The following is a 15,006-nucleotide window of genomic DNA, read 5'->3' as shown; positions in this document are numbered from 1 at the left end:
CCTATCTAATCTCTGATCACCTTATATGTCTCTATTAAGTCACCTCTCAACCTTCTTCTCTCTAACAAAAACAACCTCAAGTCCCTCAGCCTTTCCTCTAAACACCTTCCCTCCATACCAGGCAATATCCTTGTAAATATCCTCTGAAAACTTCCTAAAGCTTCCACATCGTTCTTATAATGCGGTGACCGTAAAGGAAAGCAATTCTCAAAGCACGGCCACACCAGACCTCACGGCTCTGAAACTCAATCCGTCTACCAATAAAAGCTAACACACCATATACCTTCTTAACAACCCTATCAACCTGGGTGCCAACTTTCAGGAATCTATGTACATGGACACCGAGATCTCTCTGCTCATCTACAAACTACCAAGAATCTTACCGTCACCCCAGTACTCTGCATTCCTGTTGCTCCTTCCAAAGTGAATCACCTCACACTTTTCCACATTAAACTCCATTTGCCACCTCTCAGCCCAGCTCTGCAGCTTATCTATGTCCCTCTGTAACCTGCAACATCCTTCGGCACTATCCACAAATCCACTGACCTTTGTGTCATCCACAAATTTACTAATCTATCCTTATACACCCTCATCCAGGTCATTTATAAAAAATGACAAACAGCAGTAGCTCCAAAACAGATCCTTGTGGTACCCCACTAGTAACTGAACTCCAGGATGAACATTTCCCATCAACCACCATCCTCTATCTTCTTTCAGCTAGCCAACTTCTGATCCAAACTGCTATATCTCCCACAATCCCATGCCTCTGTATTTTATGCAATAGCCTACCATAGGGAACCTTATCAAATGCCTTACTGAAATCCATATACATCACATAAACCGGTTTACCATTGTCCAGAAACTCAATTAGACTCACCACATAAACACAGTGGCTACAACAGCAGATCAGAGACTAGGAATACTGCAGTGAGTAATTTCCCAAAGCCTGTCCACCATCTACAGCGGCAGAAGTCAGGAGTGTGATGGAATACTCCCCACTTGCCTGGATGGGGGCAGCTCCAACAACACCCAAGAAGCTTGACACCATCCAGGACAAAGCATCTTGCATAACTGGTACTGCACTCACAAATATTCACTCCTTCCACCACCGATACTTAGTAGTTGCAGTGTGTATCATCTACAAGTTGCACTGCAGGAATTCACCAAGATCCTCAGACAGCACCTTCCAAACCCATGACCACTTCCATCTAGAAGGTTAAGGGCAGCAGATACATGGGAACACCACCCCCTGCAAGTTCCCCTCCAAGACACTCACCATCCTGACTTGGAAATATATCACCGTTCCTTCAGTATTGCTGGGTCAAAATCCTGGAATTCCCTCCCGAAGGGCATTGTGGATCAACCCACAGCACATGGACTGCAGCGATTAAAGAAGGCAGCTCACCCCCACCTTCTCAAGGGGCAAATAGGGATGGGATATCAAATCTGGCCAGCCAGTGACACCAACGGCCCAGAAATGAATTTTAAAAATGTACAATCACGTTATATATTACACCTCCTGTATAATGTTAGTGAGCTAATTTTACTCAGTAATCTCTATGTGTCTAACCTTACTGTTAAAATATTACCTTTTAATGGCAACAATCTTGTTCCTGCATCTTCCTTTGTAAACTTTCCCAAACGAACCTGCATGGTTTCAGAGAGATGACAGATGGTCAGTCCGTGTTTTAGACTGAATTCTCTGATCCACCCCACTCGAATGAGGAACTGTTATATTGTTACCTGATCCAATAATTTCATGGAACTCAATGTCTGACAGCTGGAGGTGGAAATGGGAAGGAAGCTCAGCTCGCAGGAGCAGCACGTCGGCTTTCTCTGAACAACAGGCAGGGTGGAAAGAACGAGACTTAGTGCTCACAGACGTGTCGAGAATTTGTTAACAATTTGTATTTAAATAGCACCTGTAACATAATAAAAACATCTCAGGAATATCATTGAATACAATTTGACAGGAGATATGAGGACAGGTGATGATGAGGATGTTTGGTTGAAGAAGCTGTGGTTTTAGTGGAAGTGAGGGAAGGAGAGGTTTAGGGAGGGAATTCCAGAGCTTATAGCCCAGGGACCTAAAGGCATGACCACCAATAGCGGAGCAATGGAAATCAGGAGATGGCCAAGAACCCAGAATTGGGTGAGTACAGATATCTAACTGGGCTTTAGGGCTCAGGGAGATTAGAGATAGGAAAAGGACCATTTCTTCCAAAATGTCTGAACTGGTATAACTCAAAGCAAAATACCATGTATGCTGGAAACAGTTCAGAAGAACAGCCATATTGGAACTGAAATATTAACACTGTTTTTACTCTCTGCAGAAGACCATGAAACCGTCAGAATCTTCAGACCTGGGAGTAGGAGTAGGCCATTCAGCCCATTGTGTCTGCTCTGCAATTCATTGCGATCATGACTGATCTGTAATCCTCATCTCCACTTTCCTGCCTTTCCCCTATACCCTTGATTCCCCCTTTCTGATTGTAGATCTATCTGTCTCAACCTGGAATACCTGTACTGCCCAATGTGCTCAGTACTGTATGTTCTAGGTCTGAGCTGGTGCTGGTTTCCAAGCTGGGCTAGGTAGCCCCATGAACCTGTGTGATTACTGTACAGACATACTGTGGACACAATAGAGAGGGCAATTCATGCATCTCTCAGAAATGATACCTGGGAAAGCTCAAATGAACAGATTCAGTATTTCTTTCCTGTTTAGTTCCTGCTTTTGATTTTCCCTTCTCTTGAAGGTGAAGTTACCTTTCTAACAGTCAATTTGAATTGTCCCTGTATGAGACAATGTGTACAGTCATACTATTCAACAGCAAGGAGCATCACAGAGAGACCAGCTCACCTGATGGTGCGTTACAGCACGTGTCAATGGGTGATCAATAGGACTGGAAGTCCTGGTTGTAAATGCCTCTGGAATAACTCAGAGAGCCCGACTGAAAAGGAACATCATTTATTGTTGAACATAAACATAGAGCCACTACACATGGTGTACACAGGCTTCTCCCAGCCCAGGACAGACAATGCTGCAGCGATGGATGCTGAGTCTGCTTTTTGTTTATATATAACCGATATTTCTAATCACCTGTTCGGAGATGTTATTACACATCTTTGGAGCAAGTAGGGGTGGAACCCGGGCGTCCTGGTCCAGTGATAGGGACACGAGCACTGCACCACGAGAGGGCTGGGCTCAGGTGATGAGGCAGAAGGGCAGGCCATTGCCTGTTACCATGGGAACTCAGATTCAACAAGCTCCTCAGGAAGATTAACTAGTAATTCCCCACCAGCCTACTTGAGGTTATTACACTACCACCCCACCACCCTCACATGGAGAAGTTACCAAGTTTTACACCTTACTACGACCCTGGCTTTGGCCTTGAGATCCTCCAGCTGAGTCAATGGCTGCTGTTTACTGACAATTGTCTCATTTATGTAGAAACAGTTACTCTGCTATCAGTGTGCGTCATATTTCTGAATTAATCTTTCTCATTGTAATTTTTTCTTTCATTCACAAGGATGGCAGATTTCCTTCCTTAAAAGGACATTAGTGAACGTGATGAGTTTCTCTGCTAACAATTAAAATCATTAAACTCCTAATTCCAGATTTTTATTGAATTTGAATTCCATCAGTTACCAGGACAGGATTCTCACCTGGGTGCCAGGAACATTACCTGGGGTTGCCGGGTTAATAACCTAGTGATGAAATGATAAGGCTATCATCTCCCCTTGGGTGAGTGAAGCCGATGGACACAAGTTGCTTTGACATCAGATCCTGCGTGGGTGGCACAGTGGCACAGTGGTTAGCACTGCTGCCTCACAGTGCCTGAGACCCAGGTTCAATTCCTGCCTCAGGCAACTGACTGTGTGGAGTTTGCACATTGTCTGTGTGGGATTCCTCCAGGTGCGCTGGCTTTCTCCTGCAGGTCAGGTGAATTGGCCATGCTAAATTTCCTGTAGTGTTAGGTGAGGGGGTGGAGTTAGGTTGGTGTGGACTTGTTGGGCTGAAGGGCCTGTTTCCACGCTGTAATGTAATCTAAACTTTTACATTTTAGTGATGAGATCTCACTCCAACGTGCACCTTCTCACCTTTGGTCATGTTTTTGATCTTCCCAAGTGGCGATGGAACAGACACATAGGCACCATCTGAAGAGAAAGAAGGATAGTTTAAAATTAATATAACTTCCAAAGCTACTGCCTGCACAATTATTGCGAGGGATGACCTAAAAGGTTAAAGAAAAAAATCTAGCAATTATACAGCACCTTACTAAGCTTCATAGATCCATACATCATGAATAGAGCTAATTCAGCCCATCCTGCTTATAACCAGCCTTTTGAGTTAGTCCCAGTGAACCTGCCCTTTCAGCATAGCCCTGTCAATGTTTTTCCCTTCAATTCCCTTTTGCAAGTTATTTCTGATTCAGCATCCACCACCCCTTTCAGACATTGCATTCCAGGTTAGGACATCCAGTCATAAGCATTCTCTTCTTCCTCTGCCTTTCTCCTTTGTGGATCTATTTTGGTGTTCAACAATAAATGATGTTCCTTTCCAGTCAGGCTCTCTGAGTTATTACAAAGGCAACCAGGATTCCCAGTCTTATTGGTCACCCATTGACACGTGCTGTAACATACCATTAGGTGAGTTGGTCTCTCTGTGATGCACCTTGCTGTTGAATAGTATGGCTTGCAGGTTGTAGGGAGACTTGGATAAACTGCAGAATCTGGCTGAAAGGTGGCAAATGGAGATCAATGTAGATAAATGTGAGGTGATTCACTTTGGGAAGAATACCAGGAAGGCAGAATACTGGGTCAATGGAAAGATTCTTGGTAGTGTGGATGTGCAGCGGGATCTTGGAGTCCATGTACACAGATCCCTGAAAGTTGCCACCCAGGTGGATAGTGCTGTTAAAAAGGCATACGGTGTGTTAGGTTTCATTGGTGGATGGATTGAGTTCCGGAGCCGTGATGTCATGATGTAACTAAAGAAAATGTTGGTGCAGCCACACTTGGAATATTGTGTACAGTTCTGGTCGCCCCATTACAGGAAGGATGTGGAAGTATTGGAAAAGGTGTAGAGAAGATTTACCAGGATGTTGCCTGGTCTGGAGGGAAGGTCTTATGAGGAAAGGCTGAGAGACTTGAACCTGTTCTCATTGGAAAGAAGAAGGCTAAGAGGGGATTTGATAGAGACATACAAGATGATCAGAGGATTAGATAGGGTAGACAGTGAGAGTCTTTTTCCTAGGATGATGATGCCAGCTTGTATGAGAGGCATAACTACAAATTGAGGGGTGATAGATTTAAGACAGACGTTAGAGGCAGGTTCTTTACTCAGAGAGTGGTAAGGGTGTGGAATGCCCTTGTAGTTAACTCAGGCACATTAGGGAGATTTAAACAATCCTTAGATAAGCACATGGATGATTTTGGGATAGTGTAGGGGACGAGTTGAGAATAGTTCAGAGGTCAGTGCAACATTGAGGGCCGAAGGGCCTGTTCTACGCTGTATTGTTCTATGTTCTGTGATAGCACAGCAGCTCAGTGGTTAGCACCACTGCCTCATAGAACCAGGGAGAAAGTGAGGATTGCAGATACTGGAGATCAGAGTCAAAAGGTGTGGCGCTGGAAAAGCACAGCAGGTCAGGCAGCATCCGAGGAGCAGGAGAGACAACGTTTCAGGCATAAGCCCTTCATCAGGATTGTTGGGACAGGGGCAGCCAAGGGAGCTGCAAGATAAATGGGAGGGAGTGGGACTTGGGGACAGAGAGCTGAAAATGTGAAAGGGAGATGGAGGTGGGGGAGAAGGTGATAGGTTGGAGAGGAGGGTGGAGCAGATAGATGGGAAGGAAGATGGACAGGTAGGACAGTTCAAGAGGGCGGTGCCAAGTTGGAAGGTTAGATAATGTGGGGGGAGGGGAGATGGGGAAACTGGTGAAATCCACATTGATGCTGTGTGGTTGGAGAGTCCCAAGATGGAAGATGAGGTGTTCTTCCTCCAGGCATTGGATGGCTAGGATTTACTCCAGATCCAACCCTCCAACTCAGCACCACCCTCTTGTCCTAACTGTCCATCTTCCTTCCTATCTATCTGCTCCACCCTCCAATCAATCTGTCACCAACACCCCCATTTGCATCCACCTGTCACCTTCCCAACTACCTTCCCCCAGCCCCACCCTCACCCTCCTGTTTATCTCTCACCCCTTCCACTAGCCACCATCCCTCACCCCCAGCCACGTTCCTAATGAACAGCTCATTCTTGAAACATTGATTCTCCTGCTCCTTGGATGCTGCCTGACCGGCTGTGCTTTTCCAGCAACAAACGTCTTGACTCATAGCAGCAGGGACCTGAGTTCAATTCTGTCAAGTGACTGTCCGTGTGGAACTTTCACGTTCTCCCCGTGTCTGTGTGGGTTTCCTCCGGGTGCTCCGGTTTCCTCCCACAATCCAAAGATGTGCAGGTTAGGGTGGATTGGCCATGAGAAGCAGAGGGATAGGGTGGATCTGGGCGGAATAGTCTTCAGAGGGTCAGAGTAGAGTCAGTGGGCCGAATGGCCTGCGTCCACACTGTAGGGATTCTGTGAATTGTCCTTGAATGATTATTTCCAGCTTCAAAGTAACATATCCAGAGAAGGAGCGTCGGAGGAATGCTCACTGTTAAAAAGTGGCACCAATTTCTCCACAGCCGACTCTCACAAATATCAAAGAAATCAATGATCAGGTGTTTATTGTATATTGATATTGTAACATTGAATATTTTCAAGAAGAAGTTAGATATAATTCTCAGGTCTAAAGGGATCTAAGGGTATGGGGAGAGAGCAGAAACAAGGGACCAGCCATGACCAGACCGAATGGTGCAGCAGGCTCGAAGGGCCGAATGTAAACGACTTTGATTAGATTCCCTACAGTGTGGAAACAGGTCTTTCAGCCCAATAAGTCCACACCGACCCTCCGAAGAGTAACCCACCCAAACCCATTTCCCTATGACTAATGCACCTAACACTACGGGCAATTTAGCATGGCCAATTCACCCTAACCTGCTCATCTTTGGAGTGTGGGAGTAAACCGGAGCACCCGGAGGAAACCCACGCAGACACGGGGAGAACGTGCAAACTCCACACAGTCAGTCACCCAAGGCTGGAATCAAACCTGGGACCCTTGTGCTGTGAGGCAGCGGTGCTAACCACTGAGCCACCATACTGCCCAAATTTAAGTTTCACTCTGCGCCTTGCCAGGACTTGAACCCAGGACTCCTAGAACATTATTTGGGTCTCTAGATTAAGAATCGTGTGATGATGCCACTAAGCAATTGCCTCTGGAGTTAATATTGTGTTCAATACCTTCAGATTGTGAACCCACTCCCACTGCTTCCCTTTCTTTGAGCTTTACTTGTTACATTTTCTGTCACCATGTCCTCTCTCTCCCCTCCCCCCACCCCAATGGGACTGTCTGTCCTTTCCAGTCTGACAGTTAGATACACCATTGTTCTGGTGTCTAGATCAGAGTGGTGCTGGAAAAGCACAGTAGGTCAGGCAGCATCCGAGGAGCAGGAAAGTCGACGTTTCGGGCAAAAGCCCTTCATATTCTCACATCCCCATCACTTAACCTGAACAATCAGCACTTTTTCTCCTCGACCAGTCCAAACCGCTGCCCCCTCACTATTGCATCAATGCTGCCCCCTCCACAATTCACTCGACAAATTAAAAACAGCAGATGTTAGAGTCCAAAGGAGACAAGCAGGAGGCTGGGGGAACACAGCAAGGCAGGCAGCATCAGGAGGGACAGGCAGGAGGCTGGGGGAACACAGCAAGGCAGGCAGCATCAGGAGGGACAGGCAGGAGGCTGGGGGAACACAGCAAGGTAGGCAGCATCAGGAGGGACAGGCAGGAGGCTGGGGGAACACAGCAAGGCAGGCAGCATCAGGAGGGACAGGCAGGAGGGTGGGAGAACACAGCAAGGCAGGCAGCATCAGGAGGGACAGGCAGGAGGCTGGGGGAACACAGCAAGGTAGGCAGCATCAGGAGGGACAGGCAGGAGGCTGGGGGAACACAGCAAGGCAGGCAGCATCAGGAGGGACAGGCAGGAGGCTGGGGGAACACAGCAAGGCAGGCAGCATCAGGAGGGACAGGCAGGAGGCTGGGGGAACACAGCAAGGCAGGCAGCATCAGGAGGTGGAGAAGTTGGCTTTTTTAATATAACCCATCTTCATTACTGGGGGTGGGGGGTAGAGAGAGCTGTAGATTAGGTAGGGGGGAACAGGGTTTTGGATGGGGAAGTGGGGGGCAAAGTGGTGAGGTAGGGCTAAGTGAACACAGGTAGTAGGCACAGGCCTGGTTGGTCGATGGGAGAAGTGAATCTGGTTGGTGGCTGAAAGGAAGGGTCAGTCAGAGGAATGGAAGGGAAGGGGGGGGCTAGAAAGGGATCGGGGAATGGGAAGGGAGGTTACTTGAAATTGGAGAACTCAGTGTTGAGTCCTCCAGGCTGTAGGCTGCCCAGGCGGAAGATGAGGTGCTGTTCCTCCAGTTTGCAATCTGATTCACTGTGACAGTGGAAGAGGCCAAGGATGGACATGTCTGAAAGGGAGTGGGAAGGGACAGTTACACCTGAAACATCGACTTCTCCACCTCCTGATGCTGCCTGCCTTGCTGTGTTCCCCCAGCCTCCTGCCTGTCCCTCCTGATGCTGCCTGCCTTGCTGTGTTCCCCCAGCCTCCTGCCTGTCCCTCCTGATGCTGCCTGCCTTGCTGTGTTCCCCCAGCCTCCTGCCTGTCCCTCCTGATGCTGCCTCCCTTGCTGTCTTCCCCCAGCCTCCTGCCTGTCCCTCCTGATGCTGCCTGCCTTGCTGTGTTCTCCCAGCCTCCTGCCTGTCCCTCCTGATGCTGCCTGCCTTGCTGTGTTCCTTCAGCCTCCTGCCTGTCCCTCCTGATGCTGCCTGCCTTGCTGTGTTCCCCCAGCCTCCTGCCTGTCCCTCCTGATGCTGCCTCCCTTGCTGTCTTCCCCCAGCCTCCTGCCTGTCCCTCCTGATGCTGCCTGCCTTGCTGTGTTCCTTCAGCCTCCTGCCTGTCCCTCCTGATGCTGCCTGCCTTGCTGTGTTCCCCCAGCCTCCTGCCTGTCCCTCCTGATGCTCCCTCCCTTGCTGTGTCCCCCAGCCCCCTGCCTTGCTGTGTCCCCCAGCCCCCTCCCTTGCTGTGTCCCCCAGCCCCCTCCCTTGCTGTGTCCCCCAGCCTCCTGCCTGTCCCTCCTGATGCTGCCTGCCTTGCTGTGTCCCCCAGCCCCCTCCCTTGCTGTGTCCCCCAGCCCCCTCCCTTGCTGTGTCCCCCAGCCCCCTGCCTTGCTGTGTCCCCCAGCCCCCTCCCTTGCTGTGTCCCCCAGCCCCCTCCCTTGCTGTGTCCCCCAGCCTCCTGCCTGTCCCTCCTGATGCTGCCTGCCTTGCTGTGTCCCCCAGCCCCCTCCCTTGCTGTGTCCCCCAGCCCCCTCCCTTGCTGTGTCCCCCAGCCCCCTGCCTTGCTGTGTCCCCCAGCCCCCTCCCTTGCTGTGTCCCCCAGCCCCCTCCCTTGCTGTGTCCCCCAGCCTCCTGCCTGTCCCTCCTGATGCTGCCTGCCTTGCTGTGTCCCCCAGCCCCCTGCCTTGCTGTGCTCCCCCAGCCCCCTCCCTTGCTGTGTCCCCCAGCCCCCTCCCTTGCTGTGTCCCCCAGCCCCCTGCCTTGCTGTGCTCCCCCAGCCCCCTCCCTTGCTGTGTCCCCCAGCCCCCTCCCTTGCTGTGTCCCCCAGCCCCCTCCCTTGCTGTGTCCCCCAGCCCCCTCCCTTGCTGTGTCCCCCAGCCCCCTGCCTTGCTGTGTCCCCCAGCCCCCTCCCTTGCTGTGTCCCCCAGCCCCCTCCCTTGCTGTGTCCCCCAGCCTCCTGCCTGTCCCTCCTGATGCTGCCTGCCTTGCTGTGTCCCCCAGCCCCCTCCCTTGCTGTGTCCCCCAGCCTCCTGCTTACCTACCCTCCAGGCTTCACATCAGCTCTGATTAATAGTCATTGAGACTCGAAACATTAGCTTGCTCACTCTCGACAGATGCTGCTTGACCCACTATGATCTCCTACATTTTCTGTTTTCAGAGCAATTTCAAATGACAGTGTAAATGTTTCTGTGGTTCTTATTTGACATTGACTCAGTACAATTAATTCAGAGGTGAAATGAAATTATCTCAAATTCTCAGTTATTGCAAAACAGGGTGTGGAAGCTTCAATTAGCAACGGTGAACAACTTGGAGTTTGCAGAATCCCTCCAGTGTAGAAACAGGCCCTTCAGCCCAACACTGACCCTCCAAAGAGTAACCCACTCAGTCCCATTGTCCTACATTTGCCCCTGACTAATGCACCTAACCTACACATCACTGAACACTATGGGCAATGTAGCATGGCCAATCCACCTAACCTGCACATCTTTGGACTGTGGGAAGAAACAGGAGCAGACACAGGGAGAATGTACAAACTCCACACAGACAGTCACCCAAGGTGGGAATCGAACCCCGGTCCCTCACACTGTGAGGCAGCAATGCTAACCACTGAGCCCCACCATGCTGTTCCCAGCAGCAGCAATAAGATCTCAATTTCATGCACTTACCTCCACCCGGCTGGGAGTATTCATTGCAAGGTGATTCATCCTGAGGTCTTTTATAATGTTTCAGCAACGTCACGATGGCATCATGACCTGGAATAAGGTCAGCAACAGCAGTGACTGGGAATATTTGTGTTTCACTCTGTTCTCTGTACAGGTATGCACTTTCACACTACAAGAACAACAAACGCTAATATTTCTACCTCATTCCAAATATCCCAAAGCTTTACACTAATGAAGCATTCTGGAAATGTACTCAAGGAGTAACTCAGCGGTGCAACACTCTCTCAGTACGGATCCCCGGTATAGAGGGATTGCCTTATGAGCAACGGGTAAACAGGGTAGGATGCTCCTTCCTGGAGTTTGGAAGAATGAGTGGTGATCTCATTGAAACTTATCAGATTCTGAAGGAGCTTGATGGGGTCAATACTGAGAGGCTGGTTCCCCTCAGGGGAGGGTCTATGACCAGAGGGCACAGGCTCAAAATAAAGGGGCACCGATTTCAGATGGAGATGAGATGGAACTTCTTTTCTCAGAGGGTTGTGAGTCTTTGGAACTCCTTGTCACAGAGAGCTCAGGGGGCAGAGTCCTTGTATATATTTAAGACTGAGATAGAGAAACTTTTGACCTATCTTGACCCCCTTTAGGTGTCACGGGGGCTCAGTGGTTAGCACTGCTGCCACACAGTGGCAAGGACCCGGGTTCAATTCCAGCCTCGGGTGTCTGTCTGTGTGGAGTTTGCACGTTCTCCCCGTATCTGCGTGGGGTTGTTCCGGATTCCTCCCACTATCCAAAGGTTTGCAGTTTAGGGTGAATTAGCCATGGTAAATTGCCCAGAGTGTTCAGGGATATGGAGGTTAGGTGCATTATTCAGAGGTGAAAATAGAGTAATAAGGTTGGGGAATGGGTCTGGCTGGGATATCTTTCGTCAGGGAAGGATAGGAAAGTGGAGATGAGAAATTTCAGGTCATCCATGATCCTATTGAATGGTGGAGCAGGCTTGAGGGGCTAAATGGCCTCCTCCTGTTCCTCTTAGCAATGGCCTTACTGACCCTCTGACAGTGTGGCACTCCCTCAGTGATGCCTTGGGACTGTCAGCATGGATTTGATGTTCAAGTCTCTGGACCTGGTATTGGAAGGAATAACTCTCTGACTGGGGGATGGGAGAGAGCTACAACGTGACTCCTACCTTCCCAGTGACTCTCATACCTTTCTCATAGGCCCACATCAGGCAAGTCTGTTCATCCTTCTCCCCACTGGAACGGCTGGGGTCTGAGGCCACCAGGTTCATGTCAGCTCCACTGTCCAATAGGAATTGGACCAGTCGGATGTGGCCATGGTAACAGGCACTGTGTAAACCTGTAATAAAAAGCATGTTCAGTCTCACAGAGCAACATTATCGGGTACATTTTGAGAAGCTCCTCAAACCCATCAGTGACTCTTAGAAACCAATGCTGCTTCAGTTCCATTCTGCCTCCCCTCCACTGAGCTGCAAATATCCCTGCCCGGAATCTCCCCATTCCTCTGGGAAGCTGCTATTGAATCTGGTTTGCAGCTTCCTGTTGGGAAGTGCATTCCAGAGCACAACAGACCAACGGACAGAGCACATCCAACATACAAATTAGGAACTGCGGGAGATCATTCACTCAGATCACAACAGATCAGTTTATCTTCCAAATGCCACATTGTCATCTCTTTGGTAACCTTTGATGTCCCTTTCCTAACAAGAAGCTATCTACCTTCATCTTAAAAATGCTCAGTGACCTTCCTCGTCTTCCTCTCTGCCCATAATATTCCTGTTTTTAAGTGTGCCTATTTCTGGCTGTAAGTGCATGTAGCAAGGATTTCATAAAGGGGTTGGATTTTTAACTAGTGGAGTTGTACTTGGACAGTTCAGAACTGTTTAAGACAAGGAACAAGGGAGAGTACAGCACAGGGACAGGCCATGTGCTGACACATAACACCTTTCCAAACTAAAACCTTTTGCCTCTATACGGTCCGTATCCCTGTATTAGAATCTTGATTAGGGACAGCCAGCATGGATTTGTGAAGGATAGGTCTTGCCTTACAAGTCTTATTGAATTCTTCGAGGAGGTGACCAAGCATGTGGATGAGGGTAGAGCAGTGGATGTAGTGTACATGGATTTTAGTAAGGCATTTGATAAGGTTCCCCATGGTAGGCTTATGCGGAAAGTCAGGAGGCATGGGATAGAGGGAAATTTGGCCAATTGGATAGAAAACTGGCTAACCGGTCGAAGTCAGAGAGTGGTGGTAGATGGTAAATATTCAGCATGGAGTCCAGTTACAAGTGGAGTTCCGCAGGGATCAGTTCTGGGTCCTCTGCTGTTTGTAATTTTTATTAATGACTTAGAGGAGGGAGTCGAAGGGTGGGTCAGTAAATTTGCAGATGATACAAAGATAGGTGGAGTTGTGGACAGTGAGGAGGTGGGCGGCACGGTGGCACAGTGGTTAGCACTGCTGCCTCACAGCGCCAGAGACCCGGGTTCAATTCCCGCCTCAGGCGACTGACTGTGTGGAGTTTGCACGTTCTCCCCGTGTCTGCGTGGGTTTCCTCCGGGTGCTCCGGTTTCCTCCCACACTCCAAAGATGTGCAGGTCAGGTGAATTGGCCATGATAAATTGCCCGTAGTGTTAGGTAAGGGGTAGATGTAGATGTAGGGGTATGGGTGGGTTACGCTTCGGCGGGGCGGTGTGGACTTGTTGGGCCGAAGGGCCTGTTTCCACACTGTAAGTAATCTAATCTAATCTAATCTAATCTGTTGTCGGCTGCAGAGGGACTTAGATATGATGCAGAGCTGGGCTGAGGAGTGGCAGATGGAGTTCAACCCTGCCAAGTGTGAGGTTGTCCATTTTGGAAGAACAAATAAGAATGCGGAATACAGGGTTAATGGTAGGGTTCTTGGTCAGGTGGAGGAACAGAGGGATCTTGGGGTCTATGTACATAGATCTTTGAAGGTTGCCACTCAGGTGGACAGAGTTTGTAAGAAGGCCTATGGAGTATTATCGTTCATTAGCAGAGGGATTAAATTCAAGAGTCGTGAGGTGATGTTGCAGCTGTACAGGACTTTGGTTAGGCCACATTTGGAGTACTGTGTGCAGTTCTGGTCGCCTCACTTTAGGAAAGATGTGGAAGCTTTGGAGAGGGTGCAGAGAAGATTTACCAGGATGTTGTCTGGAATGGAGAGTAGATCGTACGAGGATAGGTTGAGAGTTCTCGGCCTTTTCTCGTTGGAACGGCGAAGGATGAGGGGTGACTTGATAGAGGTTTATAAGATGATCAGAGGAATAGATAGAGTAGACAGTCAGAAACTTTTTCCCCGGGTACAACAGAGTGTTACAAGGGGACATAAATTTAAGGTGAAGGGTGGAAGGTATAGGGGAGATGTCAGGGGTGGGTTCTTTACCCAGAGAGTGGTGGGGGCATGGAATGCGCTGCCCGAGGGAGTGGTAGAGTCAGATTCATTGGCGACCTTTAAGCGGCATTTGGATAGGTACATGGATGGGTGCTTAATCTAGGATAGAAGTTCGGCACAACATCGTGGGCCGAAGGGCCTGTTCTGTGCTGTATTGTTCTATGTTCTATGTTCTAATCTATTTATTTGCAATGAATAATAATTGTTATTATGTACAGCAACCTGGCCTGTGCTGTCTGTCATCTTTGGCTCTGAAAGACAGGGAAATCAGGGAATTTTGTGAACTTTTAAAAAATTCTTTAACCTTTGTGATGACTTTTGGAATAATGGGGTTTGATTTCCAATGACAACGGTCAGTTTTAAATCTGCAGTAGGTCTTTTGTTAAGCAACGATATTAAGGGATATGGGCCAAAGGCAGGTTATTATGATTAGGCCACAGATCAGCCATGATCTCACTGACTGGTGGAAGAGGTTCAAGGGCCTCCTCCTGTTCCTCTGTACCTCAGTGAAGCTTGACACTTCATCACAACTTCCTACACTTTTTAGCAAAGAGCCTCTTCGCCCCTTCCACATCATCTCATTTCTTACCCGTGTGTCCATCCCTTCCCTGATGATTTATGCTCATGGCATTCTGGCTGATTAGAAACTTGACCAGCTCAAGGTCCTTTCCGTAAGTGCAGGAGCTGCAATCAAGGTGGGTAATGAATAAATGTCAGGCGATTCTTACACAGGAGAACATAACAATGAATGAGAAGACACTCGCGATGGGAGAGATTCTACCTGTGGAAAGAGGTTTCACTGAAGATATTTTCCTTGGTTAAGCTTTCAGTTCCTGAAAGTCGGATGAGTTCACTGGCCACATCCAGCTTACCGTTGTAGCAAGCCCTGAGGAAAACAAAGAGAAACAGGACCAATCCATTTCCACTCAAAGTAAACCTCGCAAAGCAGCAAGAGAAGGCCGTCAT

At 48.9% G+C, this 15,006-nt stretch overlaps 1 protein-coding gene across 1 annotated transcript in view; it reads right to left on the bottom strand.

The window, feature by feature from the left end:
- Window positions 1–15,006, bottom strand: part of tnni3k (TNNI3 interacting kinase) — a 168,455-nt gene that overhangs the window by 97,404 nt on the left and 56,045 nt on the right. The window contains exons 9-15 of the mRNA XM_072574886.1: window positions 14,822–14,926; window positions 14,630–14,724; window positions 11,817–11,966; window positions 10,614–10,700; window positions 4,102–4,158; window positions 1,744–1,836; window positions 1,590–1,647 (exon numbers count right to left, since the gene is read on the bottom strand). Of these exons, the coding sequence (XP_072430987.1) occupies window positions 1,590–1,647; window positions 1,744–1,836; window positions 4,102–4,158; window positions 10,614–10,700; window positions 11,817–11,966; window positions 14,630–14,724; window positions 14,822–14,926 (645 nt within the window). The remainder of the gene's footprint in view (window positions 1–1,589; window positions 1,648–1,743; window positions 1,837–4,101; window positions 4,159–10,613; window positions 10,701–11,816; window positions 11,967–14,629; window positions 14,725–14,821; window positions 14,927–15,006) is intronic.

This window comes from Chiloscyllium punctatum, chromosome 7, assembly GCF_047496795.1.
Source record: "Chiloscyllium punctatum isolate Juve2018m chromosome 7, sChiPun1.3, whole genome shotgun sequence".
Lineage (NCBI taxonomy): Eukaryota > Metazoa > Chordata > Chondrichthyes > Orectolobiformes > Hemiscylliidae > Chiloscyllium > Chiloscyllium punctatum.
This window is presented reverse-complemented; position numbering and strand designations above follow the sequence as displayed.